Genomic DNA, 17017 nt, shown 5'->3' on the forward strand with positions numbered 1-17017 from the left:
TTCAGCCTGGCCCTGCGACTCTGGTCAATGGTATCCAGTGTCCCTTGAGAGACAAAATTCTTCTTTGCCCTACGCTGAGTTCCAAGACATTCACCGGCAACATCAAGGACGGTGGTCTTGATGGCACTCCACAACTCTTCAGAACCTCCCAAAGCACCCAGACCCCCCAAATCTCCACTCAGCTTGTTCGCAAACTCCTCAGCTACCCTCTCATCCTTGAGGTAGCCAACATCCAGCCGAGGCTGGGATGGTACCATTCGCCTGGATTTCAGGTGCAACTTCAGAGTTGCTACAACAAGCCAGTGGTCAGTATTGAGGAACTGAGCACTCCTGTAGACCCTGCAGTTCTGGATCATCCTCCAGCGACCATCAACGAGGACATGGTCAATCTCCTTTGCCACACCGCCAGCGTTGGAACACCAAGTCCAGCGATGAGCCTGTGGGCGCTAAATCCATGACTTCTTGCAAAATCAAGGAACTTAGTGCTATTCTAGTTCATAGTTCCTGACCCATGAGGACCAACACACGTCTCATAACCATCCCTATAAGTTCCAGTCGATAGGTGCAAGGTACATGTAAAAAAGGTAGATTTTGGTGTAATATAAAAGCTTTTTAATGTTGGGCTTGGAACCGCACTCAATCTGGCTGTGGAAAATAAGGAACAGTATGCGACCCAGTGGTCGTGAGTGCTTCACATGCACACGTGCAAGGCGTACATCATCATTGATGAAACCGCACATGCCTACGACTGAAAATCATTGACGATTTACTTTAAACGCTGTTTTAATTAAAAGTTTCTTCAATGATAATTTCCCAAACATTGTGAAGAAGTCATTAAGCTTAAGTCGCAGTGTGATAATTTTTATCCTGATGAAGCATCACTTGTATGGAAGGAAGTCCCAGACACCAAGTCACGTCTCAAGTCGATTTTGTCAAGTCGCAGAATGTTGCGACTTGAGCACATACACAAATAGGAGACGATGTTAATCAAAATGAGATAAAGCTTTCTGATAATCATTGCCATTTTATTCATCTCTTCTTGAAGTCATAAAATATTCCAATTAAATTGACTGCACAGTGCTTGGAGAGAAATTGGAGATTCACCCACAGTGCTATCGCAAACATTGCAAAACTTTTCAGAGGCACAGAGTTCGCTCTGAGAAATCAAACCGATGGAGAGGAAAACATTGAAATCCTCATTGGGATAACAACATCCAAATCATATCTTCATGAGTATGGGAACAAAAGAAGGCTGGAGCAATGTTTATTTGCAAGGCAGCTGGATAATTTAACCTTCCTTGTTTGCACGTCTTTCAGCACTCGAGGCAATTCCATCAGCTTTCTCAGAAACAACCTTGAACCTTACAGCAATCAAAGATATGAGGCACTCTTAATGCATTGCAAACATTTTGTGATTACTTCATCTGATGTCAGGAAAGAGATATGAGGAAAGTGAACAACTGGCACTTTATACATTTTTGAGAAAACAAATGGTTTTCTCCAAACGTTTTTATTTTTAAACACTGATGTAAAGCTCATGAAGGAGCTTTTTTGTTTGTTTGTTTATTCACAAATCACATGCAAGAACGACAGTACACACGAGTGTACTTTCCATGAATCAAAAGGACACGAGTGGACAATGGAGAGTACACGCTATTTGAGCCTCAGTTACCAGCATCCCAAACCGTCGGTTCAGCTGGGATTGCTAAACAGGAATCATAATTTTGAAGCTTGTATGTTAGAAGCTTTCTTATTTGAAATAAACTCATTAAATTTTGTACTGAAGTACAATTTCTAAAACACAGCCAAGCAAGCACCTTTTTGCTTACAGGTGTGGGACTGCTTTATCACGAAATGCGTCTGAAGAGAAAAGGCATCAAGTTTTGGAAACTCTTGCCCCTAATATTGGTTTCCATAGGAAACGAGAATAATCGGCAACGGGTGCACCGATAAGAAAACCAACTTTAGTGTGCCACATGAGGTAAGATTAGATTGGTGCAGGGATGGGGTTGCAGCAAATGCTTAAAGCTAGCACAAATAAGATTCCAACAAAAACACCGTATATACAATTCAAAGGATGAAAACTTGTGCATTAAATGGCAGGCCATTTGCTGGTGCACTTCACACAAGAACATTGCAAATAAGCAGAGGCCTTCACTAAAATTGTCACGTGAAAGAAGCACATCTGCAAGATAGCATAATTAATATTTAATTTGCGAAGAAAAAAAAACTAACAAACTAAACATATATTATCAATGCTTTCTAACAGGAAATAAATTGCTCATGTTACACTAAGGTTGAGAATATCGACAGCACTCATGTGGGAAAAAAAAAAAAACAACCAACAAAAGTAGAGGCAGCCATTAGAAAGCTATTGGGATGACGTGGAAAAAGGTTTTGGTTTAACTGATCTAATCAAATGTAACTTTGTAACCTGGTTGCACGAAGGTTTGATGTGATTGGCTTGATGGTTGAAGGTGAATCACTCTACCAGTGGTAACATACAAGCGGACTCGAGTGGACGCTTGACGGTACTCCTTGCAACATTACGCATTTTCTGACGAGGACTGCCATAAGATATGATGACTACTCGGTGAGAAAATTCAAGAACGTTGTTTTTTTGTCTTAAATTGAGAGTACCAAAAATGCCCTTGTGTCACGCAAAGTATTTTTCCTCTTAGAGAACTCAGTGTCAACCAAAGTCTGAAGGAGGAATTCATGACAAAAAATAAAATAACCACACATGAGTAGCTAGCTTGTGCTATCGAACAGCTCTTCGGAATTTTAGTTTTTCATGAACCGCCCCGGGAAAGGTAAGGTCCCTCGAGTAAACGTCAAAGTCAACAAACCATGGATCTGAATGAGTCTCAAAACTTGCGCGACAGAGGAACGAGGGAAAATCCTTTGCCTATTTGAAAGTATCGGTAAACAGGACATGTCTTGAAATGTAAAGAACATCTTCTCTGGGCATTCATGAAGTATTTCAACACTTTCAAAAAAGAAATCATAACAGTGCATTGCTCTTCCATAACATGAGCATGATTGTACACAAAATACGTGCATCACACAAACTCAAAAGCAACTTCTTCTGCTTCTTCTTCTTCTTTAACAGCCACAATTATTCCCACGTTCTTGTGGGGTTGGCCAGGGGAAGCTTGGACAAGTCCTTCCTGAGCCACCTGGCCAGGCCTGACATTTTACTAAGGTTAGAGCAGTTATTTAGAATTTGGCCATGGTGCCGATGATAGTTTCCATACACTTTGCGAAAGACACCTTGGGATCTTTAGAGTCCACCAATTCATGCCAGCAGACGGAATATCAGTTTAACGTCCATATGAAGGACGGCACACACAATGATAAACCACTGTCTGTGAAACACCAAGATGACAGTATATAGCTGGGTCAAGATTCTAACCCAGGCTAGACAGTTTAGAGGTGAGTATGCATACCTCTAGGTCATCCTGCCAGAAACTCCAATGTTGTGATTCAATATAGAACCACCCCGGGTGTATGTTTGAACATACACCCTTTCGGTAATGCGCAGGCTGACAAAGCACATCATGTTTACTATTGGTCAGAATCCACACTGTTCTGACCTGTGTGCCACATGATAATTTTGGAGGATATATTTTACGTAAGACCTCCATTGAAATATTTGTGCAGAAATAATTATCATTTTGTGCAAGTTTAAATATATTTCATGAAAACCAGAGAAAAGTTTTGATGATGGGTGGAATGTATGCATACGTCTGTGGGTTGGGAGGGTGTAAGGTGATGCACTGACAATTGGGGGGTGGCACAACGTATGGATGCAACAAGAGAAAAAAAACAAACAGGAGAGAGGTGGGAAGGAAACACAGCAACCTCAAAATGGATGGAGAGAGGTATGGGAGGATTAACGAGGATAAAAAAAAAAATCGGTAGGATGGAAAAATGACCTGATGGTAGTGTACTGCCAAATTAAAACCCCGGAGGAGGGATGGTGGGATTGAACAATCAGAGAAAGATTCCAGAAGTGGGAGAAGAGGAAAAAAGGAGTGGAAATGTACAGATTGGAATTTTAGTCAGTGTCTACAGGATGTATACAAGATGTACCTGATGAATTCCTAAGATTGTATAAACTTATAATTAAACTATTTATGACATAACCAAACAACTGATACCACTCACTAAACAGAGGAAAGTCTTAAGTTTTGTTTCTGGTTCCATTTGTTTCATTCACAAAGATTATTGGTGTTGACAGGAGCCTGTTCTTGACCGAGATGTACTTCACATTCACTGGCAATGTCAACAGACAGAATGTGAGATTTTGGCCACTTCACAACAACCTTGAGATCTGGAAAATGGTGCTTCAACCTCAAAGGAATTGGTCTCCAAATAGTAAGTGATAGATAAAGCTCTTCTTTATTGATGCTTGTGTTGAGGAAAATGGCTACTTGGAAATGTCATTTTTCTGTACAACCACGAGTCAATGTTTTCCAATAAGATGCTAATTGCTTCGAATGGATGGGGTTCACAACACATAATGGATAATGCCGTTGATTGCCTCCATTCCTAACTCAATGGCAGTTTAATCTCAAAACAGTGTCCTTAGAAGCCTAGACCTTGATCTATGTGACTTCTTATGGTGGTTTCATATGAAGCATTAGCTCTACAAGATGGCCCCCAGGGCTGCACATGACCTTAAAACAGCAATCTGGGATTTCACACACCGTATTTGCTTAAGGAAACGCTACTGACAATGTATGTATACGAATACATTCCATGCTTGATCCCAATGGTGGTCTTATTGAATACATCGTTAAAAGAAACAAAAACTTGGACGTTGCTCTGCATGGTTGTACAAATTATATGTTTATGTCATTAAGAGTTTGTTACAATAAATATTTTATATCAGGGTGTTTCATCTTTTTTTTCATCAAGGATATGGGCATCGCTGGGAAAAGGAATTGTGGTGAGGATTACTGACTGATAGCTGAACAGGACCTAATAAGTAACCAGCAATATTTACAATGAATTGCATTCTGTAAGATGAGATTCAAACCATTTTAGAGCAGGTCCAGAGATACTAAAACAAGAACGAAGACTGGCAGTTAATATATTATGGTAATCGGCATCATAAGCAGCTGTTGAGTCCCGAAATATTCAAATCGTAGCCGATCGTTGGTCAGCCTTACATAAGATATAATTAGTGCAGTCTCTGTGTTGTTTAACTGTAGAGTGGAAAGGTTCTAAAAGAAAATTATGATGTCGGTAAGCTGATTGGCAACAGTACATTCCAGAATCATAGATGTAAATAGTAAAAGATGAACATGTCGAGAGTTTTGAAGATTATCCATGTCCAGTGAAAGTTATTTTTCAAAACGAGAATTGTGATGGCTTGTTTTAATGAAAATAGCATCATGGACAGGTGTTCACACAATTTTTTTTAAATTCGGTTCTTCATGAGTATCAGCAGAAATGGTTTATTGGTACTCACGGAATTTTTTTTTGTCAGGTTTGAGCACGCTCGTCTGCTTTCCCAAGTGCCACTCAGCTTCGAATGCATCTTACAACTCTATCAGCGCTCTCTCAGAACGTTCGCTCCAGACGAGACACTCGCAAGCGGCACTTTTTCCATTCCAGATGCTCCGGACGCTCCTGAACCTCCTCTTCTTCCTCTTCGTTCATGTGTTCTCCTTAGATTTTTTTTTTAATCTTATAAATAAGTTAGAAACTTACAATATCGCTGATAAATTACATTGGTTTAATTTATAAACTTAATTTTGCACACAAATTTTGAAATCACAGCATAGTATATCAGAATTATCACAGAAGAATCTTACCGACACCAGCTGAGAAAACATTCTATCAAAAACCTCGGTTGTGCGAGTGTGCTTTTGAGCTCCCTGAGTATCTTTGAAGTAAGCATTTAGTTTGGTGCTGTTAATACACCAGAAAATACGTTGCTCATGCGCAGTTTAAAAAAAACAATGTTTTTCACCCTCAAAATAAATGAATATATTGATCATTATATTTTCTGATCTAGATCTAAATACATTTGTACATTAACTTTGTACGGAACAAAGTGGCGGAGGTATCAACATGCTTACTCCCATGTCCGCTTAATTTCATCTAACAGTCTTCTTTTCATTTTCAAGAAGCTGAAGAAAGAGGAAAGGATACCAAGAAGTTTAAATTTTTTTTCTTATTTATAATATTATAAAGAGGATTTTTTTTGTTCCTAAAAAAGAAAAGGGATTCATACCGGTATCATACATATTTCTTGTGGATTTGTGGCCCTGAGAAGGGCCGTTTGGGTTTGATGAAGCTTTTCAGCTAAACCCAAGGAAATCCTCGTCAATGCTTTCCTCGTCGAAGACGACACGTAACTCCTTGTCTTAATCAGGGTGGAGCAAGTCCCTGTCAATGTCATTTGCAGCCTCCTCCTCCCAATTGATGTCGTCTGTGCTGTCCATGTTGTTGGAGATACAGCATTTCAGAAATGCTCACTTGATGATGTCCGACAGTATCTCCTCCCACATCTTGACAATCCAGCCGCAGATCATCGGAAGGTCGACCTTTCTCATCCTCCCACTCTTGGCGTAGGTCTTCTCCCCACTCATTATCCACTTGGACCAGCAGCAACGTAGCCCGTCCTTGAACGGCTTGTTGATGGAAACATCGAGGGGCTGCAACAGCGATGTCATCCCACCTGGGATGACGCCGACATCAGTGTTGGTCCTATGGTGCAGCGCTTTGGTGTCGTCGGTCTTGTGACATCTGAACGCATCTAGGATGAGCATGCTCCACCATTGGGAGAGACTGCCATCTAGCCTCCTACTCCAGACCATGTGCACCCAGTCTTGGACCAGTCCCTCTTCTGCAACGCACGGACAATGACACCGCCTGTGAACTTGTCTTTGGGCAATGTCTTCCTCTTCAACACGACATATGGGGGAAGCTCGTCACTGTCTGTGGTGCAGGTGAGCATGACGGTGAATCGGTCCTTCTCGTGACCAGTAGTGTTGATCGTCACACTGCGTTCCCCCGTCACCGTGATGGTGGTCCCTCCCGGTATGTTGAAGGTAAGGGGGGTCTGGTCGGCATTCCTGATCCTGCTGAGGGGATATTCATGCTCTCAGCAAAGCTTGATGATGTAGAACTGGAAGTGCATCATCTTATCAGCCATATCATCGGGGTAGATGCTGGGAGATGTGTGTGCAGCGTCGAACCGACAGTTGATGGCGTGCCATGGTCATGATGGGCTGGCCGTGAAGTCCTCAACGTCATCCTCCTTGGTTAAGCTCTTCACCTTCAGCCTGAAAGCAAGTGTTCAGATGGCAGAACCCTCTGCTCTCTTCTCCCGGACCCAAGCGACGAGATGCTCCTCAAGCTGAGGACACTTTGCTGACTTTCCCCTCAGCGCCTTCTTCTTCTTTGGCATCTTCTCTATCGTTGCCTTGCTTGTTCTCCAGTGCCAGCTGATGGACTCGTCCATGCCAAATCGCTTCCCAGCTACTTGGTTCCCAAACTCTTCTGCAGAGCGGCAGATTGGAGAGTTTGAATGCTGTGGTTAATGAATGCCTTAACATCGTAATAGATAGAATGTATGATAAGTGATGTAATCTGGTGATGTAAGCCCAAGCACTCATGAAGCACAAAGTGGCCCTTCTTGAGGGTCACATGACTGCCCCGAGCCTGTTGTCTGATGCACGTAAGTTTGTGCGCAAGCTTATTTCAGGTGGGAGCTCCGTTATTAAACCAGCTATTGTCAGGGGTTGACATAACTGGTATGCAGGTATTCATGCACGGTAAAGAAAGGCTAAATGCGTACTTCAAAGATTCTATGAAAGCTCAAAAGCCTACGAGTACAACAGAGGATTTTGATAGGTTTTCTCAGCAAGTGTAGGTGAGATTCTTCTGTGACAATTCTGATATACAGTACTGTACTGTTATTTCAAAATTTAAGTGCACAAAATTAAGTGTAAAAAATAAATAAATAAAAAAGACCGAAGGAGAACACGAGCAAATAAGAAGAAGAAGGAGAGGAGGTTTTCTCAGCGAATGTAGGTAAGATTGTTTTGAGAAAATTCTGATAATTGATATACTGCGATTTCAAAATTAAATTTATAAATAACAACATTATAATTTACAAATTGTACTGTAAGTTTAAACTTCTAAGATAATATATATATATATATATATATATATATATATATATATATATATATATATATATATATATATATATATATATATATATATATATATATATATATATATATATATATATATATATATATATATATATATATACACAGGGTGAGTCGGAAGTAGCGCCCAATTTCTGTCAGTTGATTGTTTTCCATTTGTATTACAGTGTACAAGAAGGTAGAAATAAATGAATGACATGTTTATCTCACCATTTATTCAAGAAAAAATTATTACGGAACTGTACCAAGCTGTTTTACTTGCAATTTTCAAAGTGCCCTCCCTCATGATCGATGCACAATTGCAGCCGAGCCGGCACAGAGTCTGCAGAGTTCGATATCAATTTCCTCAAACTTTTCAGTGATTTGAACCTTCAATTCCTGAATGGTACGAGGCTTTTCACAATTAACAAGGTATTTCATGAGCCCCCAAAGAAAGAAATCTGGAGGTGTAAGGTCTGGGGAGCGCGCCGGCCACTCGATCGGACCGCGGCGGCCGATCCACTTTCTGGGAAAGTTTTCATCAAGCCACTGACGAACATAACGTCCATAATGAGGTGGAGCTCCATCATGCTGGAAATAACAGTTTTGATCTTGTACCCTGGGCCAAAAGAAGGTTTGCAGCATATCCAGATAAATTTCTGCAGTTACAGATCCCTCAAAGAAAAAATGGTCCAATTATCCCTCATGGAGATATGGCTGCCCAAACTGTCACTTCAGGTAAATTTACCTCCTTCTCAACTGTCACTCTTGGGTTATTCGCAGCCCAGTAGACACAATTGTGTCTGTTAATTGTGCCATTAAGCTTAAAACATGCCTCATCTGACCACCAGATGTTGTCTAGCATTGTGTCCTCTTCGTGAAGTTTAGTTAAGAACTCTTCGCAAAATTGAAGATGGCGGTCGTCATCTCCATCATGAAGGGCATGCAGTAAGCGTGGAATGTAAGGTTTCCATTTTTTTCTGAAGGATACGGATAACACTTGATTGGCTCACTTCCAACTCTGCAGATAAACGGCGAGTTGACTTTTGCGGATTTTGTTCCAGTCTTCTGATGGCTTCTTCAGCCTTAGCTACATCCGTTGCCGTTTTCGGACGACTGGACTTCTTTGCAGTGGCTACCGACCCTGTTGCTTCAAATTTCTCAACAATCAATCGTATGTTTCTTCCCTGAGGTGGGTTAATATCGAATTCCTGTGCCAAATGGCGTGCCGCCATCATTGGTTGTTCATTACATTTGTAGTAATGTTTCACGGCCGCAATGTGTTGCTTCATTGAAAGGTAATTCATGGTTAAATTTGGTGCAAATTCAGTAACTTTCCAAACTCGCAGCAATAACCTGCAAAACAAAATCAAAAATAAATAAATTACGAAAATTAATAATCTGCAAGACAATTATTAACAACATGACTTCCCAGAAAGAATCTGACAGCCGAAAAAACAGAAATCGGGCGCTACTTTTGACTCACCCTGTATATATGGGAGAACACAAGAGCAAGGAGGAAGAAGAGAGGAGGTTCAGGAGCATCCGGAACGAACAAAAGAGTGGCTTGCGAGTGTCTCATCTTGAGCGGACATTCTGAGAGAGCGCTTACAGAGGAGTGAGATGCATTCTTAGCTCAGAGGAGTTTTAAAAGTTGGAATGGTGCTTGGGAAAATAGACAAGCACGCTCAAAGCTGACATTTTCTTTTTCATGAGTACCAAACCATTTCTGCTGGTACTCATTGAAGAACCAAATGAAAAAACGTTTGTGTGAACCCCTGGCTATTGTGAATAATTATTTTGATGCAAGACCAGATGTTGTTCTTCTTCTTTTGTGTTTAATGGCGTTTTCAGTCGCGAGGCTCTATATACGTCATGCATACAAATTCTGGGTGTCCCCGGTTTTTTATTTATTTAATTTCCACACACGTTTAACAAAATGCTGTACAAACTCTTAACCTGAACCGATTTTCAAAATTTAAACGGCAGAATTGAGCTTAACAGAAGTTCTGACTGCTAAAAAAAAGTTCATTTGGAATATAATTTCAATTCAGCATTGATCGTTTTTAAGACTGATTTTTTTTCTATACCCGTGTATTAACCGCACCCCCAACTTTTACCTTTTTTGCCGATAAAAAAGTGCGGTTTATACACCTGAAAATACAGTACCTGCGTACCAGTTATGTCTATGTGAACGATGTAACACAGCAATTATTTTCGTTTATCCATGGAGATGTAACTGATAAGAAAAAACCAAATATGAAGGAACCGGATGAAGCAAAGAAGTTGTTTTCTTTGAATTCCTGACAATTGACTGAATGGCATCTTGACTGACAGGTAAGAAATGATTCAAACAAAAGGAAGTATTTGATGGCAAGGATGAAAGTGAAGGATCCAGATTGCATTATGGATAAGTAATACCTTATCCTGAAAGGATTGTTCCTGAAAGCTGCTGCCCTCGTTCTTCCCAGTAGCGGAGGTCGTGAGTTTGGGAGATGCTGCCGTAGAAACCGTAGTGAGTTGTTGCAATGCATCCTGTAAATAGTACACACCATGGCTAGCGGTTCAGGTGACAATCAAGTGGACGACTTTTTCTTGGATGATGTCGACCGATTTTAGTGTCGTTTCAGCTGCACCCATCGAGACCAGTATTCCATCACACTTCTGACTTGTAGAGGGGTTCAGGGGAATACCAAGCCTTTGACGAGCTCGAGTCGGTAGAGCATTGATGTTCCCATTCCAGTTTTGTTTCTGGTTATTAGCAACCCAGGATATGAAGTGGGGAACTCCACAATGGGAATGCCATTAAATATCATGAGGAAGTGGTTAGGCTCTCTTTTGTTCGAGATGGTCATTGTCTGGCTCTATTATCTAAAATATACGAATGGAGCTGAACATTGTGCAATGATCAGCAAAGAGCTCCATATCTGACCTTATGATGGAGGGAAGGTCACTGATAAAGCAGCTGAAGATAGTTGAGCACAAGACACTGCCCTGACCATCTTCTGCAGTGATATTCTTGGGCTGAGATGATTGGCCTTAAACAACCACAACCATCTTCCTTTGTGCCAGTGATGACTCCAGCCACTGGTGAGTTTTCCCCAAATTCCCAAACTTCATTTTTACTTGGGATCCTTGGTGTTACACCGTCTCAAGAGCAACCCCTCTCTCCTCGACTCTAGAATTCAGCTCGTGCCCATGTTTGCACAAAGGCTGTGATGAGGCATGGAGCTGAGTGGCCCTGGTAGGCATCCCAAACTGAAGTTGAGTAAGCAGGTAATTGGTGAGCAAATGCTGTTTGATAGCACTTTTAACGATCACTTTACTGATAATTTGGAGCAGTCAAATAGGGCGACATTAAGTCGGGTTGAATTTTTGTTTTTTCTGCTTTTTGTAGACAGGACATACCTTGGCAATTTTACACGTTATTGTGTGTTTGACAGTATTGTAGCTATGCTGGAATAACGTATAGCTGGCGGTGCAGCTGGTTTTGGAGTCCAAGTGTTCAGCACTACAGCAGGGATGTTGACAGGTCCCATAGCATTTGTTGTATCAAGTATACTGGGCCATTTTTTGACATCAAGTGGAGCGATTCTCATTAGCTGAAGACTGGTTTCTGTGATGATGGGGACCTCAGGAGGAGGCCGCTAAGGATCATCCACAAAGATAGCCACAAACATGTCGACCTGTTTTTTTTCCACTCACGTGCAGGGCTCCATTGTCATTGAGGATAGGTAGGTTTGTTGAGCCTCCAGTCAGTTGCTTAATTTACCACCACCACTCACGACTCATTGGGGCTGAATAACAGAGCTTCTTCCACCTCATTTGTTGGTGATGGGATCACTTAGTTCTGTGTACAACATGCTGCTTTTGCTGTTTAGGATGCTTGTAATTCCTGCATTGTGACTTCACCAATTTACACCTCATTTTCAAGTATGCCTGGTGCTGCTCTTGGTATGCTTTTCAACACTTTCATAAAACCAGGCTGAACCACCTAGCTTGTAGGTCCATTAAGGAGTGTGGGATATGCCAGGCCATGACATGAGAAGTCATGGAGGTAAACAAAATTATGTTACTGTTGATGGCCCACAACACCTCATGGATGCTGTTTTGAGCTGCTAGACCTGTTTCTTAATTTATCCCACTTCCGACAATGGTAATACACCTAGTGTTTGCTTAATGCTTTGGGTGGTGGGCTTGGGATCGTAGGATCCTGAGTTCAAATCCCACTCGTCTGTTGAATTAATACCAGGTGGGGTTGACTCTGCCTGTCATCCTTCCGAGGTCAACAAAATGAGTGCCAGCTTGCTGGTATCCTGTGTCAGAGTGGCAACCTGTCCAGGATCGTTTCCAAGAGCCAAGGAGACTGCTTAGACAGCACCAACGCTCTGCACAGAATATGGTCCCAATGGATGGATGGATGGTGGGCTTGGGACCCGAGGGTCCTGAGTTCAAATCCTGCTTTGCGTTGAATTAATACCAGGTGGGGTTGACTCAACCTGTCATCCTTCCGAGGTCAGCAAAATGAATACAAGCTTGCTAGAATTGATTAAGCCATTCAAGTATCTTATGTCAGAGTGGCGACCCATCCAGGATTGTGCCCAATAGCCCAGGAGATTGCTTTGGCAGCACTAACACTCTGGCAGCAACACTTTGGCAGCACCAGTATCGAGTATGGTCCCAATGCTTTTTTTTTTTTGGACAATGGTAATGTCAAACACAATGTCGGTGTCGTCAGTCCAAACACGCAACTTGTTCTCCACAACGATGGTGTGGTGGCTAGTCATGCTAATTCTGTTCTGTCACAGGTAAATTGGTGAGGACGAGGTCAAATAAATTGTTTCTTCATATTGGTTCGCTCACCATCAGCTGCAAGCCCAATGTAACAGCTATGTTCTTCAGGACTCGGCCAGCTTGATCAGTGATGGTGCAACTGAGTACTCACTACGGTTTCTTCATCCATTGCAAGGTCTTGGTGATGGACATTGAAGTCCCCAACCCACAGCACATTATGTGCTCTTTCTACCCCATCAGTGCTTCCTTTAAATGGTATTCAACATGGAGGAGTACCGATTCATCAGCTGAAGGAAGACAACAGGTTGTAATCAGCAGGAGGTTTCCTTGTCCATGTTTGGCATTAAGCGATGCGACTTCATTGGGTTCCGAGTCAATATTTAAGACTCCAAAGTTCATTCCCTCCTGAACGTTTACCATTGTACTCTCACATCGAGTGAGACTGTCCTGCAGCAGGAAAGGAGATACCTCGGAATATTAATGGAGGAGTCTGGAATATTAGCCATTAAATATGACACTAAGTTTGACTATGTCAGGATATTGTTCAATAAATCTATGGAACAGCTCTCCAATCTTATTTATATACCAGTATCGGATGTCAGTAAGCATATTGCAAGGTCAACCAAATTTGATATCCCTTTTTCGTAGCCCGCTTACATGCCTAGCTAACTAAGTACTCCATTCAATTTATTCTCTATATTATTCTTAACAGTAATTAAAACAACCAAGTGGCTTGCTTGGCCATATTAGACGTCAGATCAGAGTCAACAATGCTATTGTACATGGAACACAGTATTATATACAATAATACATATTAGATTTTGTTGGATCGCACGAGTCACATTGCATATGTAATGAATAAGTGGGGGGGGGGGGGGAATGGGACCATTTTAGAAATTCGTTCCTGCCAGTTCAGAGCTGGGCATGGACAGCAAGGATGCTACCAGGAAGTGATTTGGGTTCGTGTAAACACTGCATTTGGGCACAAAGAGGCCAAAAAACACACAAAAAAATGATGCACATTAATAAATGTTTGTGCACAAAATATTCAGTTTGTGAATAGGTAGGGAGGTCATATGCAATGTCCACAGGTTTTAAGACTGCAATGGAAAGTCCATTTGCTCAACAGACAATTATTTTCCTTGATGCTAGTGAAGAAAGCAAATATCCTTGTTGAAGTAAATGCCTTCTGGTGAGATCAGAAAGCACCTGGTGAGATTGACCATCAAGCAAAGTGATTTCACTTATAACTACACATGACCTTTCTTCCTTTTATCACTTACAACAGCTACCCTCATTCATTTCCTTTTCAATAAAAAAACGAACTTTAAGAAAACAAAAACAACAAAGATTTCAAATACTTAGGAGCAATCTATTTATTACGTAGACATGGTGGGAGGAAGTGGGTGGTGGTGTGAAGGAGGGGTGGGGGAGAGAAGCGAGCCAGAGGGGAGAAGGAGAATAAGTTTGGGAGGAGGAAGGAATAACAAGAGGAAAGGGACACGTATGTAGCAAGTGAAGAGGGGGAAAAAGGGTCAAAATTCCACCATTTTGTAAACGTAATAAATAGATGGCACCTTTGTGTCTGACAGGCAACATTAAAGCAACATGGTAAATTTGCAAACTCCCCCTTACGCATTATTTTTCAAAATGTTTGGTATCCTCCATTCACACGGTTATTAAAAATGTTTAGTATCTTCGAAAATTATAGACAAATTGCTAAACAGGCTATTTCACTGAATCAGTCTGCATTGTTGTGACAGAAGAACATGCTGTATTGAAACCAAGGCTGATGAGTTTCTGAATTGTATCACTTCGTCAAATGTACCGATTCAAGATTCCCAAAGAACAATCAAAATAAAATATACTGTACAAAGAGTCTGCATTCACCTCAGGACATGGGTCAAACTGACAGAGTGAGCAGAACATGGAATTAAACAATGCGGAAAAACAAATATGAAGGCACACGTACCGCCAAAATACGAGGTGGCAGTGATATGGGAAATAATGGGAATAAAACAAAGTACAACAATCTTAGTCTTTGCTTTTGGAAGACCAACAGTTTGTGGTTCGTTGGAGTGGGATGAATCTGTGTGGGTGTAATACTCCAAGTACCACAATGATTTTGCAAAAATCATGAAGCAAACCTTGAGATGGTTACCATTGAAATGGGTGCCATTCATGTTGGGAAGAGTTGGGAAAGATCCAGGAAGTTTATAATAAAAAAGTAAAACTCCTTGAAGTTCATCTCGCAGAACATGTCCCTGGACCTCATTGGTCCCTGCTCAGGCCAGAAGTATGCAGGGAAGGCACTGTGGCTATAGGGAGAGCAGTAACTGGTGCTCCACCCTTTTTTTGTAATTCTTCACCAATAGGCGGCTGTGCGTGGACAAAATTTAACGTGAGTCGTTGAAATTTCCACGAATACATTACTCGATTACTGTGCTTAAGGCATGATGTGAAGTTGTATTTACAAAGCAAACCTAAAGTGAGAAATCTTAGATACATTTTAGAAGTGTTCTTTTGCACAGTACTTTAATAAGTACAAACCCCATCTTTAACGACAATCTTTATTATCATTAACCTTCCCTCACCCAACCATCTTATTTGCAGGTTGCAGCATTTCCTTCCCTCCTCTTTCTATTCGTTCATTTCCTTGCTTATTGTGTCAAACTGTTGCCCCACTGTCAGTCTATACCCTCTGTAACCCTGCTCTTCAATGAACCTCGATGTGTGTAGAGGAGAGAGGCATGATGACTGAGTTAGGGCACAAGCGGTGTGCTTTCCTTGATCTACATATCATAGGCAATCTATATATTATGTCCAAAAAGGGAAAGGGAATGTGGGGTGGGGGGGAGGAAGTAAGAAAAAAGAAAAATGAAGTTGGGAGGGAATGGAGAGTCAGGGAGGAGGATAAAGGAAAGAGAAAGTTGATACAAACTAATATTGGGAGAGAAGAGCACAGGGATGCATTGGAAGGAGGGTGGAGGGAGGGTGTAATCCTTACTAGAATTCATGGACCGGTGTGCGTGTGTGTTTGTTGTGCTACTCCAACAGTTCTGGGCCAATTACATCGAGACTTGTTACATAAGATCAGCATGACCCCAATTCATGCGTAGGGTGTTTTTTTCTTTTTTAATCTTTGCAGGTGGTCTTGGGGTGGATGACGATGCAAATTCTCCATGTAAATGTGTATCGTGTAGCGCCACTCCAGGTGGGGGGAAGATATTACAAGTTGTCAACCTTTGCAATGCAGTGTTCCTGTCCCCACGTTTCCAATGCAGTGGAGGTGTTTCAAATTACGTAGCAAGAGGTATTTTGGAGAGGTATTATGAATTACGTTTGACTAAGGAAAACAAAATACCCCCCCCCCCCGGCAACTCGTGTAGGGGGTGGGTGCTCCCATTATGTATAATAGTTGGTTAAGTCACGTTTTTTTGAACGGGGGAATTGTACAGGTGCCCTTGGCGTTCATTGTACAGGGGTTTATTTGCTCAGGAGGGGCGTTCATTGTACAGGGTTGTCACCAACATCGTGCGGCTTGGTCTTGCTGAGACAATTTATGATATTTTGATAACTGTGGGTATGTGCATGCTTTTCAAACATCAGGGTAGATGATACTGACTAATTGTTTCCAATTCCAAAGGATCTAATGCCGAGGACACAATAGGAGAGGCACAATTTGGCAAATTATACATTTTTGTTGAGGTGTACCACTTCTGAAGGTGTTGAAGTGTTGAGGTGTATTTTCTGCAATATAATTCCTGATCTGTGCTACAAAAAAAAAAACAGTGACCGGATGTTTCAGTTTCTTTTAAGAATCCTGAAAACACACCCCATACACTTAATATAATTCGGCGGTGCACATGGAGACACTACCAATAGAGCAATAACGTTTTTTCAAGTTGATAATTACTTGCGACATGTTTCTTTCAGAATAACTTTGCCTCGTGTTATTCCTGACCCTTGATGCCAAAGAAATGACATTACATCCTGGTTTAAAATACTTTTACAGCTAACTTGGCTCTGTTAAAATCTATAATGTGGGC

At 41.4% G+C, this 17017-nt stretch overlaps 1 protein-coding gene across 3 annotated transcripts in view; it reads right to left on the minus strand.

Annotated features, from left to right (window-relative positions):
• Positions 1-1004: 1004 nt before the first annotated feature.
• LOC147010870 (la-related protein 1-like) overlaps positions 1005-17017 on the minus strand; it is a 221043-nt gene continuing 205030 nt past the window's right edge. For all 3 annotated transcript variants that reach the window (XM_085858857.1, XM_085858860.1, XM_085858861.1), the window contains one exon: positions 1005-15347. In XM_085858857.1, coding sequence (XP_085714983.1) covers positions 15240-15347 — 108 coding nt within the window. In that variant the 3' untranslated portion in view covers positions 1005-15239. The remainder of the gene's footprint in view (positions 15348-17017) is intronic.

Source organism: Eptatretus burgeri, chromosome 16 (genome assembly GCF_056783735.1).
Source record: "Eptatretus burgeri isolate ZD-2024b chromosome 16, Ebu_testis_v1, whole genome shotgun sequence".
In the NCBI taxonomy this organism is placed as follows: Eukaryota; Metazoa; Chordata; class Myxini; order Myxiniformes; family Myxinidae; genus Eptatretus; species Eptatretus burgeri.